Here is a 24,462-nt window from a genome sequence, read left to right on the forward strand (position 1 = left end):
GCTTTATGGCAGAGTGGCCCGACGGAGGCCTCTCCTCAGAGTAAGACACATAGAATTTGCCCGCATAGCATTTGCCAAAAAACACATGGACTCCCAGACTCTGATAAATAAGATTCTCTGGTCTGATGAGACAAAGATAGAACTTTTTGGCCTTAATTCTAAGTGGTATGTGTGGAGAAAACCAGGCACCGCTCATCACCTGCCCAACACCATCCCTACAGTCAAGTGTGGTGGTGGGACCATCATGATGTGGGGGTGTTTTGCAGCTGCAGGGACAGGACGACTGGTTGCAATTGAAGGAAAGATGAATGAGGCCAAGTACAGGGATATCATGGATGAAAACCTTTTCCAGAGTGCTATGGACCTCAGACTGGGCCGACGGTTCACCTTCCAACAAGACAATGACCCTAAGCACACAGCTAAAATGACAAAGGAGTGGCTTCGGAACAACTCTGACTGTTCTTGAATGGCCCAGCCCGAGCCCTGACTTGAACCCAATTGAGCATCTCTGGAGAGACCTCAAAATGGCTGTCCACCAACGTTCACCATCCAACCTGACAGAACTGGAGGTGATCTGCAAAGAGGAATGGCAGAGAATCCCCAAATCCAGGTGTGAAAAACTAGTTGCATCATTCCCAAGAAGACTCACGGCTGTGTTAGCTCAAAAGGGTGCTTCCACTCAATACTGAGCAAAGGGTCTGAATACTTATGCCCATGTGATATTTCAGTTTTTCTTTTTTAATAAATCTGTAAAAATGTCTACAATTCTGTGTTTTTCTGTCAATATGGGGTGCTGTGTGTACATTAATGAGGAAAAAAAATGAACTTCAATGATTTTAACACATGGCTGCAGTTTAACAAAGCGTAAAAAATATAAGGGGGTCTGAATACTTTCCGCACCCACTGTGTGTATATATATATATATATATATATATTAGGGGTGTGGGAAAAAATCGATTCGAATATGGATCACGATTCTCACGTTGTGCGATTCAGAATCGATTCTCATTTTTTAAAAATCTATTTATTGATTTATTTATTTTTGTTAATCAATCCAACAAAACAATACACAGCAATACCATAACAATGCAATCCAATTCCAAAACCAAACCTGACCCAGCAACACTCAGAACTGGAATAAACAGAGCAATTGAGAGGAGACACAAACACGACACAGAACAAACCAAAAGTAATGAAACAAAAATGAATATCAACAACAGTATCAATATTAGTTATAATTTCAGCATAGCAGTGATTAAAAATCCCTCATTGACATTATCATTAGATATTTATAAAAATGAAAAAAAAAAAGAACAATAGTGTCACAGTGGCTTACACTTGCATCGCATCTCATAAGCTTGACAACACACTGTGTCCAATATTTTTAAAAAGATAAAATAAGTCATATTTTGGGTTCGTTTAATAGTTAAAACAAATTTACATTATTGCAATCAGTTGATAAAACATTGTCCTTTACAATTATAATTTTTTTTTTTTTTAAATCTACTACTCTGCTTGCATGTCAGCAGACTTGGGTACATCCTGCTGAAATCCTATGTATTGAATGAATACAGAATCATTTTGAATTGGAAAAATATCGTTTTTGAATCGAGAATTGCATTGAATAAAAAATCGATATATTAACGAATCGCGACCCCAAGAATCGATATTGAATCGAATCGTGGGACACCCAAAGATTCTCAGCCCTAATATATATATGTATACATATATATATATATATATATACACACACACACATATATATATATATAAGTATATGATATGTGTGTGTATGTATATGTACAGTATATATGAGGTAGATCACCTCGACTTGGTCATTTATTAAGTAATTGATTAACGTTGAAAAACTTACTGGGGTGTTACCATTTAGTGGTCAATTGTACGGAATATGTACTGTACTGTACAATCTACTAATACAAGTTTCAATCAATCAATGCTTACTGAGCCCATGGTGCTGTTATTATTGTGGCTCAATTTGCCTTAATTTTTTTATTGTAATGTATTATTATTTAATATATATTATTGTTTTAATTGCTTAGAGATATTACTCGCTCTGAATTAGCTCATTGCTATTTTTATGTTTTTATGCATTATTTGTTGCCGTAATCATTAAACGAACAGGTTACTCATCAGTTACTCAGAACTTGAGTAGTTTTTTTTTACAACATACCATATTTCATTGAATTGCCGCAGGGCATATAGTATGCGCCTGCCTTGAATTACTGCCGGGTCAAACTTGCTTCGCAAAATAATTAGCGCATGTTTAGTAATACCCCCTGGTCAAACTCGTAACGTCACGAGTGACACTTCCCCTGTCATCATTTTCAAAATGGCGGAGGCTGATTTCAACACCGGTAATTTGAAATCGCATAAAGGGAAGAAGATTAAGAGCTATTTAGTGGGACTTAAGGTCCAAGCTTACATCACACTCAAATTTTTATTGCATGCCTTTGGTAATAAGTGCCGGATTGAGAAGAGGTTTTAAAATAATTAGCGCATGCTTACTTTTACCGCATGCCTTTGGTAAGCGCAGGAGTGAGAAGAGCTTTTAAATTAATTAGCGTCCCGGTGGCAATTCAAGGAAATATGGTACTTTTTTACTTTTACTCAAGTAAATATTTGGGTGATTACTCCTTACTTTTACTTGAGTAATAAATCTCTAAAGCAGGGGTCACCAACCTTTTTGAAACCAAGAGCTACTTCTTGGGTACTGATTAATGCGAAGGGCTACCAGTTTGATACACACTTAAATAAATTGCCAGAAGTAGCCAATTTGCTCAATTTACCTTTAACTCTATGTTATTATTAATAATTAATGACATTTATCTTTGTGGAAACACTAATCATCTTAATGATTTCTCACAATAAACATATATTTTTGATGACATGTTTTAAATAGGTTAAAATCCAATCTGCACTTTGTTAGAATATATAACAAATTGGACCAAGCTGTATTTCAAAGACAAATCTTTATTTCTTCTAGATTTTCCAGAACAACAATTTTAAAAGAAATTCAAAAGACTTTGAAATAAGATTTAAACTTGATTCCACAGATTTTCTATATTCGCCAGAATAATTTTTTTTTAATTTTAATCATAAGTTTGAAGAAATATTTCACAAATATTCTTCCTCAAAAAAACAGAAGTTAAAATGAAGAATGAAATTAAAATGTACTTATTATTCTATATATAAAAGAATTAATTTACTTGAACATTGATTTAAATTGTCAGGAAAGAAGAGAAAGGAATTTAAAAGGTAAAAAGTATACGTGTTTAAAAATCCAAAAATTATTTTTAAGGTTGTATTTTTTCCCTAAAATAGTCTTTCTGAAAGTTATAAGAAGCAAAGTAAAAAAAAAAATGAATTTATTGAAACAAGTGAAGACCAAGTCTTTAAAATATGTTCTTGGATTTTCAAATTCTTTTTGAGTTTTGTCCCTCTTAGAATTAAAAATGTCGAGCAAAGTGAGACCAGCTTGCTAGTAAATAAATACAATTTAAAAAATAAAGGCAGCTCACTGGTAAGTGCTGCTATTTGAGCTATTTTTTAAAACAGGCCAGCGGGCGACTCATCTGGTCCTTACGGGCTACCTGGTGCCTGCGGGCACCGCGTTGGTGACCCCTGCTCTAAAGTAACAGTACTCTTACTTGAGTACAATTTCTGGCTACTCTACCCACCTTTTGTATATATTGCCTGCGGCCCCAAAGGGAATAAGCGCGGTACAAATGGATGAATGGATGCCCCGGAGCAGAAATTAGCAGCAATGCACCATTAAGCTGGATGCCACCCGCCGTAAACACGAAGAAAGTCAGTGACTTCACTATAAAAGTGGGTGACATTGTTATCACCAGGAAACATGAGATCACCTACCTGGGTTCCATTCTAGAGGCTAATCTTTCCTGTGATAAAATGGCAACCAAGGTAATCAAAAAGGTTAACCAAAGAACGAGATTCCTCTACAGAATCTGCTCTCTGGTCAACAAAAGCACCTTAGGATTCTAGCGGTAACTCTCATTCAACCCTTTTTCGATTACGCTTGCACCTCCTGGTACCCCAGCACCTCCAAAACCCTCAAATCTAGACTCCAAACATCCCAGAATAAGCCAGTCCGGTTACTTCTAGACCTCCACCCTAGATCACACCTCAATCCAACCCACTTCTCCAACCACACCTGAGGTCCTCTCCAAGGTTTCTCATAGTCAGCATTGTCACTGGCGTCCCACTGGATGTGAATTCTCCCTGCCCACTGGGTGGGAGTTTTCCTTGCCCTTTTGTGGGTTCTTCCGAGGATGTTGTAGTCGTAATGATTTTTGCAGTCCTTTGAGACATTTGTGATTTGGGGCTATATAAATAAACATTGATTGATTGATTAATGACTGAAGTACTGATATCAACCAAATCTCCTCATGCCACCCCCCGGATTGTAAATAATGTAAATAATTCAATGTACATACTATGATGATTAACCTGTGTGATGACTGGATTAGGCAAAGCTCTCAGTTTACCGGTCGATCTACGTTCCCATCCTCAACTATGGTCATGAGCTTTGGGTCATGACCGAAAGGATAAGATCACGGGTACAAGCGGCCGAAATGAGTTTCCTCCGCCGTGTGGCGGGGCTCTCCCTTAGAGATAGGGTGAGAAGCTCTGCCATCCGGGAGGGACTCAAAGTAAAGCCGCTGCTCCTTCACATCGAGAGGAGCCAGATGAGGTGGTTCGGGCATCTGGTCAGGATGCCACCCGAACGCCTCCCTAGGGAGGTGTTTAGGGCATGTCCAACCGGTAGGAGGCCACGGGGAAGACCCAGGACACGTTGGGAAGACTATGTCTCCCGGCTGGCCTGGGAACGCCTCGGGATCCCCCGGGAAGAGCTAGACGAAGTGGCTGGGGAGAGGGAAGTCTGGGTTTCCCTGCTTAGGCTGTTGCCCCCGCGACCCGACCTCGGATAAGCGGAAGATGATGGATGGATGGATGACTGGATTATGCTGATAGTATATATTTGTACCATGAATTGATTAACGTGGACCCCGACTTAAACAAGTCGAAAAACTTATTCAGGTGTTACCTTTTAGTGGTCAGTTGTACGGAATATGTACTGAACTGTACAATCTACTAATAAAAGTATCAATAAATCAATCAAAAAAGAAGAAAAAGTACTGCCTGGCCCGGACTCCGAAGCGTTAGGCGGTGCTAATGCACCATTAAGCTCGATGCCAACCGCTTTAAAGCACAAAGGAGCGAAGAAGCTGTTGAGTTCAGTTCAGCCCCAACAAAGTCCTCACACTTAGAAGACCCCAGTTGTGTGCGCAAATCAACTTTATTATTCCTTTTCATTCTCTGGAAACAAACTGTCATCTGACGGCAGAGGTAAGTCAACTCAATAGTGAAAACAAACAACGACGTGTGTTTCCTCTAAATGTTTAGTCTCATCAAGTTAGCAGTGATATAGTCCTGTGTCTATCTTTTATCAGCACATCATGATCGCTTCAACTATATTATACATTTATACTGTATTGTGTGATTTATTTTAACATACACAGCGCTTGCAAGTAGCAATAAACGCACAAAAGTGTAATTAAAGGCCAGCTAATATCACGACAAGCCTCAATTTATTTAGCCAGCTAGCATTAGCATGCTAGTCACGATAAAAATGTGTCGAGATTCACTTATAACTCGCACGCATTTAATCGTTAACATCATATTTGTGTTCATGCCGTTTATGTTTTCGTACGAAACACGAACAACGCTACGCGGTTATTTAATTTATCTGCTCGTAAACGAAAGTGACTAACATTAGCTCGCTAGCATGACTCAGTAGATTTGGTGTGTGAGGCACGATGGTGGCCTTCTGTTTGGAAGAAAGCGTATAAAAGCTATACATTTTTAAAATAATATACGTCGAGGATAATCAGGTAAATAACTATTTTCATCTTAAGTGGTGTTGGCAGTTTGTGGTGAGCGGTTTTTAAGAGCTTTAACGCAACGTGGAATGGTGAGCCTTTGTCTTGTTGCTGTGAGCATGCTGGTTAATTATCGCATCTGCTCGTTACAAAGCTACTCTTTTTAAACACATTATGTTCACCTGTGGGTTCTTTTTGAGTTGAAGCAGTTTTTAGTGAGTTATGTTCGTACAGAAGCTTGTGCTAACAGGCCTCGAATTTTAACTTTTTAAGGTCAAGGCAAGTGTTGCTTTAAAGGGGACATTATTTTATTTCCACGCAGGGGCTCCAAAGCATACATACAGTGGGGCAAAAAAGTATTTAGTCAGCCGCCGATTGTGCAAGTTCTCCCACTTAAAATGATGCCAGGTCTGTAATTTTCTTCATAGGTAAACTTCAACTGTGAGAGACAGAATGTGGGGAAAAATCCAGGAATTCACATTGTAGGAATTTTAAAGAATTTATTTGTAAATTAAGGTGGAAAATAGGTATTTGGTCAACCATTCAAAGCTCTCACTGATGGAAGGAGGTTTTGGCTCAAAATCTCACGATACATGGCCCCATTAATTCTTTCCTTAACACGGATCAACCGTCCTGTCCTCTTAGCAGAAAAACAGCCCCAAAGCATGATGTTTCAACCCCCATGCTTCACAGGAAGTATGGTGTTTTTGGGATGCAACTCAGTATTCTTCTTCCTCCAAACACGACGAGTTGAGTTTATACCAAAAAGTTCTATTTTGGTTTCATCTGACCACATGACATTCTCCCAATCCTCTGCTGTATCATCCTTGTATCCATTTTGGTATAAACTCAACTCGTCGTGTTTGGAGGAAGAAAGCCGTATTGGCATGTGTTGCAATGTTAATATTTCATCATTGATATATAAACTATCAGACTGCGTGGTCGGTAGTAGTGGGTTTCAGTAGGCCTTTAACGCAACGTGGAATGGCGAGCCTTTTGGTTTAAATGATATTCATGAAGTAAGATAATGTATTATGTCAAAGGGGGCAGGAAACTATAAGATTTTTCTTCATCCTGCTCCTTCTCAGGCATTGTTGTGTGAATTTAAATTGTATAATTGAGGTATAATTGTGTATCGTTGAAAATGCACATCAATGAAGGAGATAAATAAACAATTAAATGAAACCTCCTCGGTAGAGCCCACATAAGGGCAAGGAAAAACTCACTCCAGTGGGACGTCGACAATGATGACTATGAGAAACCTTGGAGAGGACCGCATATGCCTTTTAAAGGAGACATTTTCTTTCCATGCATGGGCTCTAAAGCATACATATACAGTTTTTAAAATGTATTATTATTATAAACTTGTCAGCTTGTTTTGTCTTTTCATGATGCCTTTATCTATATTGTAGCATCCCGGAAGAGTTAGTGCTGCAAGGGCTTAGGGTATTTGTTCTGTTGTGTTTATATTGCGTTACGGTGCGGATGTTCTCCCGAAATGTGTTTTATCATTCTTGTTTGGTGTGGGCTCACAGTGTGGCGCATATTTGTAACAGTGTTACAATTGTTTATACGGCCACCCTCAGTGTGACCTGTATGTCTTTGGACCAAGTATGCCTTGGATTCATTTGTGTGTGTGTGAAAAGCTATTATGTGATTGGGCCAGCACGCAAAGGCAGTGCCTTTAAGGTTTGTTGGCGCTCTGTATTTCTCCCTACATCCGTGTACCACTACGTACAGCTGCGTTTTAAAAAGTCATACATTTTTTTTTTTGAAACCGATACCGATAATTTCCGTAATACATTTTGAAGCATTTATCGGCCGATGATATCAACAGCCCGATATTATTGGACATCTCTAATTTTTACCTTTTGATAGAGGGAAGTATTTTTTGTAATTTGTTTTTTAAGTTATGTAGATGATGTATCGGCAGGGATCCATTAAGAGTTTGAGTAGAAATATGTCGTATAGGAATTAACTATACACAATAGAACATTAACAAAATGACATGTGAAATGTTTTTTAAGGTAATACCTTTTGTGACATGAAAAAAACAAAAGTATTGTAAAAAAAAACCCACGCCGTTCACTTTTTGATATCAAAATAAAACACAAAGCAATTTGGCTAATGAAGATAAAGTCTAATAAACAATATGTTATTTTCCAACACCCCCCTTGTTGTTCAGTACAACAGTTTGGCAAAGAACAAAAATAACAGGAGTGACGGCGTGTTTTCCCACCTCATTAAAGGCCTACTGAAATGAGATTTTCTTATTTAAACGGGGATATCCGGTCCATTCTGTGTGTCATACTTGATCATTTCGCGATATTGCCATATTTTTGCTGAAAGGATTTAGTAGAGAACATTGACGATAAAGTTCGCAACTTTTGGTCGCTAATAAAAAAGCCTTGCCTTTACTGGAAGTAGCAGACGATGTGCGAGTGACGTCACGGTTTGTAGGGCCCCTCACATGCTCACATTGTTTACAATTATAGACACCAGCAGCGGGAGCGATTCGGACCGAGAAAGCGACAATTTCCCCATTTAATTTGAGCGATGATGAAAGATTCGTGGATGAAGATAGTGAAAGGGAAGGACTAGGAAAAAAAAAAAAAGGCGAGGGCAGTGGGAGCGATTCAGATATTAGACACATTTACTAGGATAATTCTGGAAAATCCGTTATCTGCTTATTGTGTTACTAGTGTTTTAGTGAGATTATATGGTACCTGAAAGTCTGAGGGGTGTGGCCACGGGTGTGGTGACCGCCAGTGTCTCCGGTGGGAGGAGGTAATAGTCCGCAGCTGCAGGAGGACGCAAGCTCCGCTCATGTCTACGGTAAGAGCCGACTTATTACCACAATTTTCTCACCGAACCCTGCCGGTTGACATGTGGTCGGGAACCATGTTCGCTTGACCGCTCTGTTCCATAGTAAAGCTTCACCTTCGGGAATGTAAACAAGGAAACACCGGCTGTTTGTGTTGCTAAAGGCAGCTGCAATACACCGCTTCCCACCTACATCTTCTCTTCTTTTACTTCTCCATTATTAAATGAACAAATTGCCAAAGATTCAGCAACACAGATGTCCAGAATACTGTGTAATTATGCAATTAAAGCAGACTACTTACAGCTGGGATCGAGCTTGAAGAACATGTCCGCTACCACCGGTGACGTCACGTGCACGCGTCATCATTCCACGATGTTTTCAACAGGATACTTTGTGGGAAATTTAAAATTGCAATTTAGTAAACTAAACCGGCCGTATTGGCATGTGTTGCAATGCTAAGATTTCATCATTGATATATAAACTATCAGACTGCGTGGTCGGTAGTAGTAGGTTTCAGTAGGCCTTTAACTCTCAGTCACATCAGCTGATCGATGCTGTATTGACAAAATGAAAGCAACATCATATAGTTTTTTCCCCTCGCTGTTTACTTTTCGTATGCTTAAAATAGTATCCAATATTGTCCACACCTGTCTCCATCTAATATCAATGCGCTCTTAAACACATGGCGGGAAGCAAGAGAAAATGACTGTAGCGTCTCGGAAGAGTTGTTTCTGCAAGGAATTCTGGGAATGTGCTTTGTTGTGTTTATGTTGGGGGTCAAATATTCTCCCGAAATGTGATTTTCAGTGTTAAGTGTTTCACTATATGGCAGAGGTTTATGACAGTGTTGGCATTGTTTATACGCCACCATTAGTGTGACATGTAGGTCTTTTGACTAAATATACTTCGAGGTAATTCCCTTGGAGCGAGATTAACGTTGTTAGTCTGCCGTGGTTAAAAAGCCAAAAGACGTTAGGCAACACAAAGTCAGGCGCATGCGCACTAACATCCATCAACAAATGACGGGGTTTATAAAGGAGAAAGGAGGTGGAATGACTAACTGTCCGGAATTTTATCGCGAGTTATCATTTTGTCGTTGGCCATTATATCTCTTGTCCATTAATAAATAAAAAGTCAAAGGCGGTCATGGCAAGTTGTTGCCGCAAATGTTGGTAAATTTTTTAGGGCCCTGCGGCAATTGGTTGTGGTTAAATTCAAGACCTGTGCTAATTGTAAGGCCAGAATTGGGTAAATTAATCTCACATTTGGGTATATTTTGGGTTTTTCTGCAGCTGCGATTGCATTGCAGCATTTTCCAGAGTTATTTCATATAAACACTATCCTATTGTTACTTTATTTTCAAAAATATGCATTGTGCAAATGAAGTGTGGTTTGTTTAGCAGTCACACTTGTATTTTTGTCAAGGAATAAATAATGTTCGTTTCAGCCCTTGGCATTCCATGTTTTTTGGCTAAAATACCTAAAAAAAAAAACCACGAATGCCCAAAAAAAACGTAAAACTGTCCTCGGCTCAAACTATTTGGAACAAACGCATTGCTTTGGTCTCTTCTGAAGTGAATAATTGCAGTCAGAATGACCAAGAGTACTAGTACAAATAGACTGAATATGATTTGTTTTTAGTTTTGGCTATATTTTTCCCGAAACGTGCCTTCAAAATTACTAGTTTGAAGGCATGCACTGCAAAACCCGATGGGTCTGTAGACCTTTATTGTTACAATAAGATATCCAAAGGTGTTCCTTTTTGATAAATGATAAATGGGTTGTACTTCTATAGCGCTTTTCTACCTTCAAGGTACTCAAAGTGCTTTGACACTACTTCCACATTTACCCATTCACACACACATTCACACACTGATGGAGGGAGCTGCCATGCAAGGCGCTAACCGGCACCCATCAGGAGCAAGGGTGAAGTGTCTTGCTCAGGACACAACGGACGTGACGAGGTTTGTACTAGGTGGGGATTGAACTAGGGACCCTCAGGTTGCGCACGGCCACTCTTCCACTGCGCCACGCCGTCCCTTTTTGAGACACTCTCAGGGTCTTCACTAACTTCCATGCAAACAAAACCCTTTTGGTTACTGGCACTCCATCCTGTCTTTCAAGACCCATTTGTCATGGCTGATTGTAAAATAAATAATTCTGAGTTGTTTCAGTACCAGGCTGTATCTGGGGCACCTATGCTTGACAAAAATGATGGAGGTGTGCCATTACACTCCATGTGTCTTTACGGAAGTAAGTTGTGGTGTGGACAAAATATGATGTTCATTTGGCCCTTGCCAACCTTAACAGGACCTAATTTGTCAAACTTGTGTGGAGTTTTTCCCCGTGACTGCGTGGGTTCCCTCCGGGTACTCCGGCCTCCTCCCACTTCCAAAGACATGCACCTGGGGATAGGTTGATTGGCAACACTAAATTGGCCCTAGTGTGTGAATGCGAGTGTGAATGTTGTCTGTCAATCTGTGTTGGCCCTGTGATGAGATTGTGACTTGTCCAGGGTGTACACCGCCTTCCGCCCGAATGCAGCTGAGATAGGTTCCAGCACCCCCCGTTATCCCAAAAGGGACAAGCGGTAGATAATGGATGGATTGATGAAATACTGTGAAGCTTTGAAGTGGGGTGTTATTAATGTTTTTGTGCAACTAGTGTAACAGTCAACATGACGATAATTGCAGGTAGGGCAGGGGGATATGGCCTTTTTTTAATATCACGATATACGATATATATCTCGGTTTTTTGCCTTAGCCTTGAATGAACGCTTGATGCATATAATCACAGCAGTATGATGATTCTATGTGTCTACATTAAAACATTCTTGTTCATACTGCATTAATGTATGCTCATTCTAAACTTTCATGCACAGAAGGAAATCAAAACTAAGTGAATTTACCAAACTATATTTGTTAAAGTTAGTAGCACGTGACTTTTCAAACGATGCTACATATTAGCAGTAATGCTACTTTTGGTAGCAACGCTTGTGCCCCACACTTGACAAATTACGGTTGTTTGTTCGACAAATTCCTGCTTGTAGCCGAACCACAGCCAGACTATAAACCCCCGTGCTGTTTTTCTAGGGAATTAATTTTTCCTTCATTTGTTACCAGATTCGCACATTCTCTCTTTCGTATTATACCTCCACACGGTTTCGCTAGCATCACAGCTAACGGTAGCCAGGCTGCTACTTCTCTGCTGGGCGAGGGCATATACGTATGTGACGTATGACATGACAGTATGTGACATGTGTAAGTTTGTGCGCTCGCTGTCTGTGAGAAGGAGACACAAGAAGGAGTTAGAAGAGCCTGTAGTGTAATGCCCGCAGCTAAAAGCAACTGCGTGAGAATGTATACTCGAATATTACGGTATAGTTATTTTCTATATCGCAGAGAGACATACCCGCGATATATCGCCCAGTCCTAGTTGCAGGCCGTCGTAAAGTTAAGGGTTTTAGCATCGGTAGGGCCCCATGATTAACACGGAACCGAAATCACAAAATTTGGAGTCTCCTTTTAAACGTGAAAAGTTGTGAAAGTTGACATAATGTGACTGAAATGTTGTCAAGAACATGTCTATGAATGTCCTCATTCATCTAGGTCATTGTCATCTCAGGGCATTCAGTTGGTCGCAACAGGACTGTTTGGTTTGTCTTAGAAGACCATTCGCCGCTCATCCAAGTAGGCTTCATCAGTTTGTGCTCATAGACGTAGATTGGTCAGATCTAGTCCAGTGGCTGGTGCCAAAACCCCAGGCGGGCCACCTTCCGTCTGTTCACACTTGACCAAAAGACCCGCACTAGCAGAAAAAACAAGACTAAAGTTTGTTTTAGCTTGACCAAAAATGACAAGTATTAATGCACCCTGGAAAGTTAGCATGACGTCATGAAAAAGTAGTGCAATTGATGGCTCAGTTAGGTTATAATATTATTGATGTTCTTCCAGACAAACACGCAATGTGTATTTTTGTGTTTTTTTTTTCAGGTCAGTTTAGACATCGCTATGGCGCAGGAGACCAATCAGAGCCCAGCTCCTATGCTCTGTGCCACTGGCTGTGGTTTCTATGGCAACCCCAGGACTAATGGCATGTGCTCAGTTTGCCACAAGGAGCACCTGTCAAGACAGAACAATGGAGGAGTCAGTTCTCTGAGTGCTATGGGTAAGACCTGCTGTTTTATGTCCACTTGCATGGACTTAAGTTATTCTGTGCAGGTTTTCTAACCTGAACCTGACTGATTTGAAGTTAATTGTCAATTATCAACAAACCTCTTGGATTATATGTCTGCCTACACCCCTTCACTTCCCCACTTTAAAACAATCAGTAACATTAGTGAGCATTAGGTCTATAAAGTACCTGAAGAGTGGAAAAAACAATTTGACTTTATTTGCCTGTTTCATTTTATCCATTAAACCGTATACAATTGTATTTACAATCCACAAAGTATGCGAAAATTCCCTCTTAACCAGGAGTCAGGAACCTTTTTGGCTGAGAGAGAGCCATGAAAGCCAAATATTTTAAAATGTATTTCCGTGAGCGCCAAATAATGTTTTTTTTAACACTGAATGCAACTAAAAATGTGCATTTTAAGTAACACCAACATTTTTGGAGTATAATAAGTCTTGTATTATTTTTATTAACATTGATATTCTGAAGCTAACAATAATAAATTAAATACTTCTTACCATTAATGCGACGTCTTGAACAGATGCGGTAGGAAACGGATGGATGGATTAAAATGCAGGGGAATGTTTTATATTTAGAACGTTATTTTTAACTCTGATTACCAGTGGAAATATTCATTTCTTATCGTGTTAAGCAATGTCAGCTAAGATTAATCTAAGAGCCAGATGCATCAATCAGAAGAGCCACATCTGGCTCTAGAGCCATAGGTTCCCTACCCCTGGTCTAAACATAAAAAAAGGCCCCAAATTCAAACGGCCATTTTGAATATTCCACTCAGAATATCTTTAGCAATTTCCTTAGATTCTTCGTCACTGTAGTAATTCTTCTGCACTATGACCATATCAGATCAGTCATACTGGAAATGTGAGATGTGCTGTTTATCATTCACAAGCCTTATGCAAAACAAGAACACATATGCTTGAATTTTTTTTTTATGCATTCGAAATCATAAATAAATAGCTAACACTTGGGTCAACAGATCGAGGGTCCTCTATTACACTCATTATACCCTTTTAAAACGTCCAGAAACCACCAACTACACTCATCTACATGTCATGATCTGAAAATTAACCAAATATTAGTGATATTGTTATTATAAGCGTAAACGGCCCATTCTAGCAGTGTATATATGATAATTGCTTCAATATAGAGGAAACTTGTTTTTCCTCTCTCCTTGCACTTTAAGGAATGTATTTACTGCACACACTTGCAGAGTAACTCATAATGTGTTGCAGGTATGTTCTTAAGTTAATTGTGTGAATGCTCCAAAGCAGTCAAACCCTAGATAAATTGTTGCTATGGAAGACTTAAGATATGTGAGCACTGAAGCAGCAGGCTACGCAACATGCTTCTTGTTATTTTTTGTGTTTGTGCCTTCAAAAACCACAAATTTCCCAGACACGTTGCAAATTTGAAGTGTTAATGGGCTATTGAACCAGAGAGTTATGTTGTTGTAAATATACAAAACCGTGATAGATTTTATTGTTGATGTGCAAACACAAAAAACTGGAAATGACCAACTCTGTAATTATTTCAAGAGTAAACTGGGAAATTAAGTACACATACAGCTAGCCAACAGTTTGCATGCAAATGTTCAATCACTGTTGTTTAATCTAATACAATTGGGCATTTCAACCATTATAACGGGCTGAGCTTGATTACATAATTGGTAGGGTTGGGCATCGATTGATGCAAACCGTGTGTTGCGTTCCAATTCTCCTGCAATTCAATCTTCAATTTTTATTTCTGATGCTTGGTCTGCCGACCTGAAAAATGATTTAGCTGGCAGACTCCCGGCTCCATACACCTTGTGGAGCTGCTCCACTATATCAATAATCCTGCATTGGCAGTGACGGCGGCGATGACCAAGAAGAACGCGGAGTTGGAATATAATTACAACACTTATATTTATATACAGATTTGAACAATTAGTTATTCACTGAAATATATTTATTAATTGTGTTTTTTACAAAAAGTATATAATCTTCCAAAATATAAAAGCTAAAATGTCTATTAAAGCCCACTCCAAAAATCTTGAACTTTAGACTGCCATCAGTTTTACTCCCTACACTTAACCATGTGTTTCCTACTGCCTGCAGACTTTGCACCCTTTGTTAGGGCAATGAATTTTTCGGGGCTTCCGTAAAAAATTGTGTAAGGCCTTATCATAAGGAAAGTCCTTGGGGTCAGGTCCATTGATGGAGATTCTCAGGCAGGCAGCCAGCCAGGTGTTCTCCTTGCAGCTGATTCCTCAGGTCTGTTTTCACCTAAGGATACATCCAAAAAAAAAAAAAAAAATGTCATAAACTGCACCAGTAAAGAAAATATTTGTTTTGCTCCTCAGAGTGATGCTCTTAGCCTATTCAGAGTAGAAAAATCCCGTTCACAATTAACACTTGAAACGGGGATCACCAAAGCAATGCCTGCGAGGAGGCTTGAGGCATGGGTAGACATTATCCCATTCGTCGAACTCACTTGCCAGCAGAGTAAGGATGTCAGCCTGGTTCTTGTCCTTCAAAAAACACTATTATCAAAACACAGTTTTGATAATACCTCCTGTGGTCCGCACTGTAGGCGTACCCCCTCTCCAAGTTGAGCCCTTTTCGGCCGCTGAACATATTTTTCTGTACTCATCTGTGTGAAGGAGTGAACATCCAACATTAGAATTTATTACTAACGAGCAGAACCCCTCTATGTACAGTGCCGTCTACCCTTAAGCGGCACCAGCTCAACACATGCATGGTTCAATGTTAAGGTTTTTTTCTACTTGCCCGACTTCTCAAATCTACTTGCCCCAATATTTTTACTTGTCCTGCCTAGGTTTTTTTCTGTCTGTGTAGTGCTTATGTCTTACTAAAATCCTTCCCGTTGACTATTTACAACACTACGCAGTATTTATTATTATTATCTATAATAACATTTAAATGGCATTGCATACATGTAAAATTAAATGCTATTTCACATTATTTGACCAGTAGCAGTTCCACCCATCTGAACAGGTCAGCCACCTTTTTAACGCCCGATCACAGCTGAAATCTTGAAATGAAGGGCCTTTAATGGCTAAAACATTAACCTGGATAACATTTTAACAGCTGGTTGGCGCAGATTTTATTATTTTCTTTGCATTCACATGCTGCAGTGGACAGTGCACAATTTAGCTTTCAGTATTAATGCAGTATCTGAAGCACCGTCTCCACCTGTGTTTATTGACAACAGGGTTATAACCTGGACACGTTAGCTCGTCGGCATGGTAACAGGTGACTGTTACTTCGTGCGTCTGCTCCGGTCCCGAAAATAAGAATTAAAAAAATCCGAGTCGATGCTGAACACTGCACAGGTTCGGACCACTTTTGAACTTGTTTGCCAAGACGTCTTATCCTCATATTTTGATCTGGTCGGTCCGTTATTCCTGTACTTCGTTGTCGTCGTCTTCTTCTTCTTCTTCTGACCCACCAGGTGAACTAAGTGCAATTGGCGGAGTTACAATGCATAGTAGGCTACCGCCACCTACTGCACCGGAGTTGTAACTACAAACTCTATTCACAGACAGTCCCATTGCTTTTATGAGCGGTCGAGCGAGTCAAAAGCCGAAAAATCTATTTGTGGCGGCCGTAATTCTTTCGGGGCGGGCCGCCTCAAATAAATTAATGTGTGGGAAACCCTGGGTTGATCATCGTCCAAAACGATGCCCAACCCCTGATCATTGGAGACATGTCAGTCAATACCAGTATTTGTTGCTTCTGTCATCTTTCAGCTGTTTTATGTCGTGCATCTTGTTCCTCAGGCAGCAGCATGGTCTCCACAGAAGTTTCAGCAATCCAGCGGTTAGAGGCCACCTTGAATAATGCAGCAGCAGCAGTGGCTGCAACAAAGGTTGCAGCTGAGGCCGCGGCTTCAGCACAGGCTGCTGCTATCGAAACTCTCAGGTATTTTCAAAATGTGTTGCATTAGCTTTGATAAACATGAACAATATTTTTTATTTGTATTTTTAATCTCCTCTCTATTGCAGTAGGATGTCAACTATTTGTGTAACACAAAAGATGACTGAGATGAGTCTTTCCTCGGAGGACAAAGAAGCATCCATTAGCAAAGCAGACCTGACGGGGCCTGGTGCGTATCAAAACTTTCTTTGAATATTTTTTAGTCTTTAACAACTGGCTGATATAGTATTTCTTACTTTAGATTGCTCAACTCATGTTTTTTTTAAAATAATCATTGTAATTTATATTTAAAAATATTTTCAACCATTTATTAAAGTTATTAAAATATGTCTGTCGATTAGATATTATTTTAATATCCTTGCTTCCAATTCCTATCTACTGCTGACCGGAATATTTCAGCAGTTTATTTAGATTTACCGTATTTTTCGGATAATAAATTGCTCCGGAGTATACGTCGCACTGGCCGAAAATGCATTATAAAGAAGGAAAAAAACGTGTGTGTGTGTATATATATATATATATATATATATATATATATATATATATATATATATATATATATATATATATATACACACACACACTTCACATCGGAGTATAAAAAATCCAACACCAAGAATAGACATTTGAAAGACAATTTAAAATAAATAACGAATAGTGAACAACAGGCTGAATAAGTGTACGTTATATGAGGCATAAATAACCAACTGAGAAGGTGCCTGGTATGTTAACGTAACATATTATGGTAAGAGTCATTCAAATAACTACAACATATAGGTTTACCAAACAATCTGTCACTCCCCATCGCTAAGTCCGTTGAAATCTTCTTCCTCTATGTCTCTTCTAAACAACTCTGCCAACTCCAAAGGTATGCGCCGCTTCTTCTTGTCGTTTTCTGCTGCATATTTCACTACGTCCAGCTTGTAATCTGCAGTACATGACTTCCTTTTCGGTGCCATTTTTGGTCAGCCCTTCTCAGTTTTTATAAGTTACCGCCAACGTTGAAACGATCCATTTTAATAGCTATGGCAGTAGCATATAGCAGCTAGCATCTCATGACCCACAATGCACTTCTGCCATGACCCTCCCCCGCCGAATCCTTATTGGTTGACGTGTGTGTGTGACGATTGCTGACATTTTCTTCGTCTCTTCCGCGAATGACATAAATAATATTATTTAATATTTTACGGTAATGTGTTAATAATTTCACACACAAGTCGCTCGGAGTATATGTCGCACCCCCGGCCAAACTATGAAAAAAACTGCGACTTATAATCTAAAACATACGGTAAGTAATCGAAACCAGGCAAAATACTTGAAACTAATTGTCATCCATTTTATTTACTCAGAACTTTCATCAGCTGCTAATTTGTGCTGTTTCTTGCTTCAACTGTATTTTTTGATCGCTTGCATATTGTGAGGTAAAGCTGTTTAGTGTGTTCTTTTTAGTGTCCACAGACACGGATATCCATCCCTCCACTTCTGACAGTCCAGTATTCAGCGCTCCTGATCCCCTCAAACCCAAGAAGAACCGTTGTTTTATGTGCCGCAAAAAGCTTGGTCTTACAGGTGAGTCATGTGAAAATAGCTTTCCCGTAGAGGTACAAATGTGTTTAGGGTTTTACTCTCAACCAGTCTTTTAATACATTAATTAATATTCTATGAGCAAAAAGTAGGGGAGGGATGATTGTAAGGACCCATTAACAACTTAGCAGTAGATGAGACTTGTAGCTGTTGGTTTTGTTCTTGTTTTTATTGTCTCCAAATCTCTGGCAGCACCCCTGCTGTTGACTCGTCTCTGTTCTAAAAAAAGGCCACTAAGATGAAAGCAAACAATGGTGTAAAAGACCTTGGAAGGTGAAAAAATTTTTCCAGCAAAAATAATAAAAATGTGTCTAGAAAGGTCTTTAAATTCTTAGAGCATTCAATCAATAGAAAATGGACTGTTCAGTTGGTCTTAGACGTTTCGCCTCTCACCCAAGCCGGTTTCATCAGTTCATGCCCACAGACTTAGTATGTCCAATACAGATATTTTTGTCCCCTCGGCCACAACCCGGCCCTTAGGTTTCCAATCGCATAATCCAGGTGTGTTAGTCCGACTTTTCAAAAGTCGAACACGATGTGATTCAGATGTTTCCATCAGCTGTAGGAGGCCCATTTAGAGCCGAAGTATTTGAAAAATCAGACAATTTAGCGCGTGTACACATACTGATTGTCTCCCCCATTACCATAAACAGCAGTCACCGACTCCGCCATTAAAAATGCTTTTTTTTGGAAAATCCCTCTTTGTGTGAAAGGTTGGTGGGTGAGGCAGGACTCTTCACACTAAAAGCAACTTCTTTACAGTTCAAGGCACATGGCCATGAGTTATAAACGTTTAAAGTAAGGCATTTTATATGTCAGAGGAGTGAGGGTTGTGTTGTTCTCTTGGTCCTCCTAAAGTCCATGATGACCTTTTTTGTTGTGGCGGTATTAAGAACCAGGTCATCGTCTGTGCACCACTCCTCCAGGTATTGGACCGCCTACCTGTAACAGGTCTCACTGTTGTCAGCAATGAGGCCTCCATTATACAGACTTCACCTGTAAAATGTAATGACAGAGAAAATCTGATTGCAAGAAAACATGGAACTTTTGTCTGACTACAATTGAACATTCACCCACCGAAAATGCGAACTTTCCACCATAAATTTAGTCGCTTGTCAGAGACATTTGTTTTGCGGCTGACATGAACAGGGGCTACCCGCATCTGAGCCAGTCAGAATCTGGCTCTCGTCATGCTAATCTAAATGAGAGGGCATTCATTTCAATTTGAAAAAGAATAGCGCTATTATAAGGCGGTAGTTTGAACCTGACGTGCTGGCATTACTGCTGCTGGGATTTAATGGGAGCGGTTCAAAAGGCGACTTTCATTTATAATTATTGCATACTTTGTGGTCAAATGTTTTAGCATGTCCTCCTCTTGATGAACTAGCAGCCTTATAATTATTACCATAAGGGCTGTGTGACGGCCTCAAGCCGTCGCGTGGGTTCCCAGGACCACCAAGCACAGACATTTTGCGAGCAGGTGTAGACTTATTTATTTTTCAATACGAAAAGTCTTTTGCGGGTTGTTTTTCAGCTCTGCCGCTCTGTGCTCGCTCCTCGGTTCCGCGTCGTCTGCCTCTCGCTCTCTTCCGCGCTGCATGCGTTGCTGCTTGCTCAGTTGTTGTCTCTCCAATTCTTTCCTCCTCTGCTGCTGCCCTTTTATAGAGCGAGAGGAGATTCGTTAATTGGTTCCAGGTGCGCGATCCAAGCACCTGATCTCGATTGCGGCGTCGCTCCCGGCACGCCACACCTCGCGGCTAGCCGTCCACACCTCCATCTTGGGCCTGCATCGCCGTCGGACTGCCAGCCCCGCCTCTCCGCAGGCTGTTTCTTGTAAAATGTAGTCGCTACTTTAGAGCGTTTGTTGCACCCGGGCTGTGCCATTTTGAGGTCTGACGTCACTAAGCGACGTCGTCACCACCTGAAAAGATCAATAAGAGAACTGTTTAAATAAATAGCAACTGATTCCAAGGATTTGATACACTATGTACGGGGTCTGAACAAGAACAGGTTTTCGATTCCCATCCCTATGTAGGGGAAACCCTACAATAATAAAAAAAAACACCAAAAATGGAATCCTGGAATGTTTGTAAAAAATCTATAGAAATTTAAAGGCCTACTGAAATGAGATTTTCTTATTTAAATGGGGATAGCAGGTCCATTCTATGTGTCATACTTGTTTATTTCGCGATATTGCCATATTTTTGCTGAAAGGATTTAGTAGAGAACATCGACGATAAAGTTCGCAGCTTTTGGTCGCTAATAAAAAAGCCTTGCCTGTACTGGAAGCAGCAGACGATGTGCGCGTGACGTCACGGGTTGTAGGGCCCCTCACATCCTCACATTGTTTACAATCATAGCCAGCAGCAGCTAGAGCTATTCGGACCGAGAAAGCGACAATTTCCCCATTAATATGAGCGAGGATGAAAGATTCGTGGATGAGGAAATTTAGAGTGAAGGACTAGAAGAAAAAAAAGGCGATTGCAGTGGGAGTGATTCAGATGTTTTTAGACACATCTACTAGGATAATTCTGTGAAATCCCTTATCCGCCTGTTGTGTTGCTAGTGTTTTAGTGAGATTAAATAGTACCTGACAGTCGGAGGGGTGTGGCCACTGGTGTGGTGACGCCAGAGTCTCTGAGGGAAGTCACGGCAGCTGCAGCTGGACGGAAGCTCTGCTGATGTCTCCGGTAAGAGCCGACTTATTACCACAATTTTCACACCGAAGACTGCCGGTTGACATGTAGTCTGGATCCATGTTCGCTTGACCGCTCTGATCCATAGTAAAGCTTTCTGGGAATTTTAAACAAGGAAACACCATGTGTTTGTGTGGCTAAAGGCTAAAAGCTTCCCACCTCCATCTTTCTACTTTGACTTCTCCATTAATAATTGAACAAACTGCAAAAAATTCAGCAACCCAGATGTCCAGAATACTGTGTAATTATGCGATTAAAGCAGACTACTTATAGCTTGGATCGGGCTGGAAAATAAAGTCCGCTACAACCCGAGACGTCAAACGCACGCGTCATCATACCGCAATGTTTTCAACACGACACTTCGCGGGAAATTTAAAATAAAAAAACTAAAAAGGCCGTATTGGCATGTGTTGCAAAGTTAATATTTCATCATTGATATATAAACTATCAGACTGCGTGGTCAGTAATAGTGGGTTTCAGTAGGCCTTTAATTATCTCTCAAAGCGGGCATCCATTTTTGAAGGAATGTTTCACATGACTGCAATCTCTAAAATGGAAACACAAGTACATAACTGACTTTCTTTGTGTTCGGCCTCGGAAGCTCATCAGCTGATCACAAATCAGTTAAAAAAGGTTCCGACCAAATCAGGTTTGAGCAAGAAGTGATGAAACGTCAAACTTAAACTGAACAGTCCAGTTGTGACGGATTAAATGTTCTGTAAAGCAAAGATCTGATGAATGACAACATCCATATTTACTCTCATAAGTAAATTGCTAATTCTGATGTCTGTCGTGGCGTTGCAGATTTCGACTGTCGCTGTGGGAACTTGTTCTGTGGCGTTCACCGTTACTCCGACAAACACAACTGTCCATACGATTATAAAGCTGAAGCTGCGGAAAAGATTCGCAAAGAAAACCCCGTGGTTGTTGCTGACAAGATCCAGAGAATATAAGACTTTAAATCATTGGATGCCCAACTTTCCCTTTGTTTTTTCACCATTACAAATGTTTTTTTTTTTTTTTTATTTCAAATAGCAAGCTTTTGTTATTCTTTGTATGCTTTTTTTTGGTTTTTCTAGAAGTGGATGTGAACACTAAGTACATGTGTGTATCAGAGCAGATGTTGGTCAGTATTTATCTGTAGGCTGAAGAGAATCCATGCATCCACCTTGTGCTCCTGTTTAAAAAAAATTAAAAAAAGGTACCAGTAAATTTATTTGAAGGTTGTGATCTGGAGGCCTCTGTTGGCCACTGACGCCAAACTACCTGCGCTTCAATCGACAGGCATATTTTTTTCTTTAAAAAAAAAAAAAGAAATTTAAGAACTGAAATCTGACTGGTCAGATGTTGCACCTGCCTTTAAGTCTGAGCCACTGGATCCTCACCCTCTTCACACGGCCATGTTTGCTAAGCTGACATGTGCCATCTGATTCTTGCTTTGTGTCTGCCAAAATAATACCTATTATTTTTATCTCCCCGTCACTACAAAATATGTTTAATGTCATACGACAATTTGGCTCATTTGTTCGGATTTTTACAGGGTTTGGTCCCACTATTTTCTTCTGTGACTTCACTTGTGAATGTTTTCTGCTGTTTAATGTGTGTTGACCTGTTCACAATGTTAGGAGTGTCACATTCACAGGATATTTGTGGGGTAAATGTGTATGCTGGATGATTATATGAGTTGAGTAGTTCCATTTTCTTTCATTGATTTTAATTATTTCTGTGAAGAGGGGCAAGGCTTAACTGCTTAATGTGGTTTTGTTTATTTTTACCCTTTTAGTAATGCAAGTTTGTACAAACATTTTTATTTATATACTATAGTGTGTAATCTTACAATAAAACACGTGTGTCTGTGTGTTGTAAATAAACAGTGTTCACAAATAATACACTAAAAGATGTTGGTCCTTAATTTTCATAGAGGGCGAAAACAAAACAAAAAACTTCCAAAAGTGAAAGTTTGTATGTTTTTACGGTTATTCTACTTCAACTTTTAACATTTTGATTTGCTGTCCTTGATCAGGATAGAGCAATTAAAGGACTAATGCAATTTTATTGTCATAGCAGCATGTACCGCACACAACCATTACCAATTGTCCCAAAAAAGTAGTTTTTTTTTAAACGAGATACAGATACTGTTTGCTTTTTTAATTATTTTTCTGTAGGGCAGGGAAAAAGAATAACATTATAGAGGTAAGCTAAATAAAGTTTTAAATAACTACAAACGGTAGGGTGCAGGGACTCCAAGCAGTAGTTGTTATTGGTTCCATTCGTACACTCTTAATATTGATATTTTACACGTGGCCCATATAATAATAACCCTGTACAATGTTGTCTAATCCTGAATGGGTTTGTGCTGAAAACAAAATGTTGTACTTGTGCAATGACATCAATGATCATTTCATTCCAACCATTCCAATTTCAGTTTTTCTTCTTAAATGAGTTTTTGGGAAATTAGGCTGTGCATTTCAATTAGTGTATTTTATTAGTCAAAGTATTTCAATTTTATTTGGGACATTTCAATTTGTGTAGTCCATGCTCAATTAGTGTATTTTAAACGGTCAGTAAATTTCAGTTAGTGTATTTTAATTATACTCTATTTAAGATAGTGTTTTTCAATTAGTCAGGGTATTTCAATTTCAAATACTGTATTCCAATTTCAATTGTGTATTTGTATTTGTTAGTGTATTTTTAAATAGTGCATCTTAATTAGTGTATTTCAATAACTAAATTGGTGTACTGATATATACATTTTCAATTAATTGGTGTATTTATTTTAAATTAGGCAATGTATTTAATTTCCATTTATCCATTTTCCACTGCTTATGCTTCCCGGGGCCACGGGAGTGACTAGTAAACGTTTGGGAACTGAAGAGACCAAGTTCTGAAACTTCTCAGGTGGAATTCTTTCCCATTCTTGCTTAATTTACAGCTTAAGTTGTTCAACAGTCCGGGGTCTCCGTTGTGGTATTTTAGGCTTCATAATGCCCCTTAATTTTTCAATGGGAGACAGGTCTGGACTACAGGCAGGCCCGTCTAGTACCCAAATTATTTTAATATGAAGCCAGGCGGCTTCACGGTGGAAGAGGGGTTAGTGCGTCTGCCTCACAATACGATGGTCCTGCAGTCCTGGGTTCAAATCCAGGCTCGGGATCTTTCTGTGTGGAGTTTGCATGTTCTCCCCGTGAATGCGTGGGTTCCCTCCGGGTACTCCGGCTTCCTCCCACTTCCAAAGACATGCACCTGGGGATAGGTTGATTGGCAACACTAAATTGGCCCTAGTGTGTGAATGTTGTCTGTCTATC

General features: G+C 39.7%; 1 protein-coding gene across 3 annotated transcripts; it reads left to right on the top strand.

Moving 5' to 3' along the window:
• Positions 1 to 5,232: 5,232 nt before the first annotated feature.
• LOC133536423 (AN1-type zinc finger protein 5-like) lies at positions 5,233 to 23,044 on the top strand. Of its 3 annotated transcripts, XM_061876927.1 has the most exons (7): positions 5,233 to 5,388; positions 12,738 to 12,912; positions 16,721 to 16,862; positions 16,946 to 17,046; positions 18,327 to 18,446; positions 18,654 to 18,734; positions 21,962 to 22,109. In XM_061876927.1, the coding sequence occupies exons 2-6, from the start codon at positions 12,756 to 12,758 to the stop codon at positions 18,701 to 18,703; spliced, it is 570 nt and encodes a 189-aa protein (XP_061732911.1). In that variant the 5' UTR covers positions 5,233 to 5,388; positions 12,738 to 12,755; the 3' UTR covers positions 18,704 to 18,734; positions 21,962 to 22,109. The 3 variants fall into 3 exon arrangements, with proteins under 3 accessions (XP_061732911.1, XP_061732908.1, XP_061732909.1); XM_061876924.1 differs by lacking the exon at positions 18,654 to 18,734 and having other exon boundaries at positions 21,962 to 23,044; XM_061876925.1 differs by lacking the exon at positions 18,654 to 18,734 and having other exon boundaries at positions 16,949 to 17,046; positions 21,962 to 23,044.
• The last annotated feature ends 1,418 nt before the right edge of the window (positions 23,045 to 24,462 follow it).

The sequence above is a fragment of the Nerophis ophidion genome, linkage group LG17, assembly GCF_033978795.1.
Source record: "Nerophis ophidion isolate RoL-2023_Sa linkage group LG17, RoL_Noph_v1.0, whole genome shotgun sequence".
Taxonomy (NCBI): domain Eukaryota; kingdom Metazoa; phylum Chordata; class Actinopteri; order Syngnathiformes; family Syngnathidae; genus Nerophis; species Nerophis ophidion.

What these genes read in the sequence shown, in the direction of transcription:
- LOC133536423 (XM_061876924.1), top strand. Translation starts at nt 12,756, where the DNA reads ATGGCGCAGGAGACCAATCAGAGCCCAGCTCCTATGCTCTGTGCCACT. An exon ending in CAGTTCTCTGAGTGCTATGG is followed by an intron (nt 12,913 to 16,720) that starts GTAAGACCTGCT and finishes CTTGTTCCTCAG; the next exon opens with GCAGCAGCATGGTCTCCACA. An exon ending in AGCAGACCTGACGGGGCCTG is followed by an intron (nt 17,047 to 18,326) that starts GTGCGTATCAAA and finishes TGTTCTTTTTAG; the next exon opens with TGTCCACAGACACGGATATC.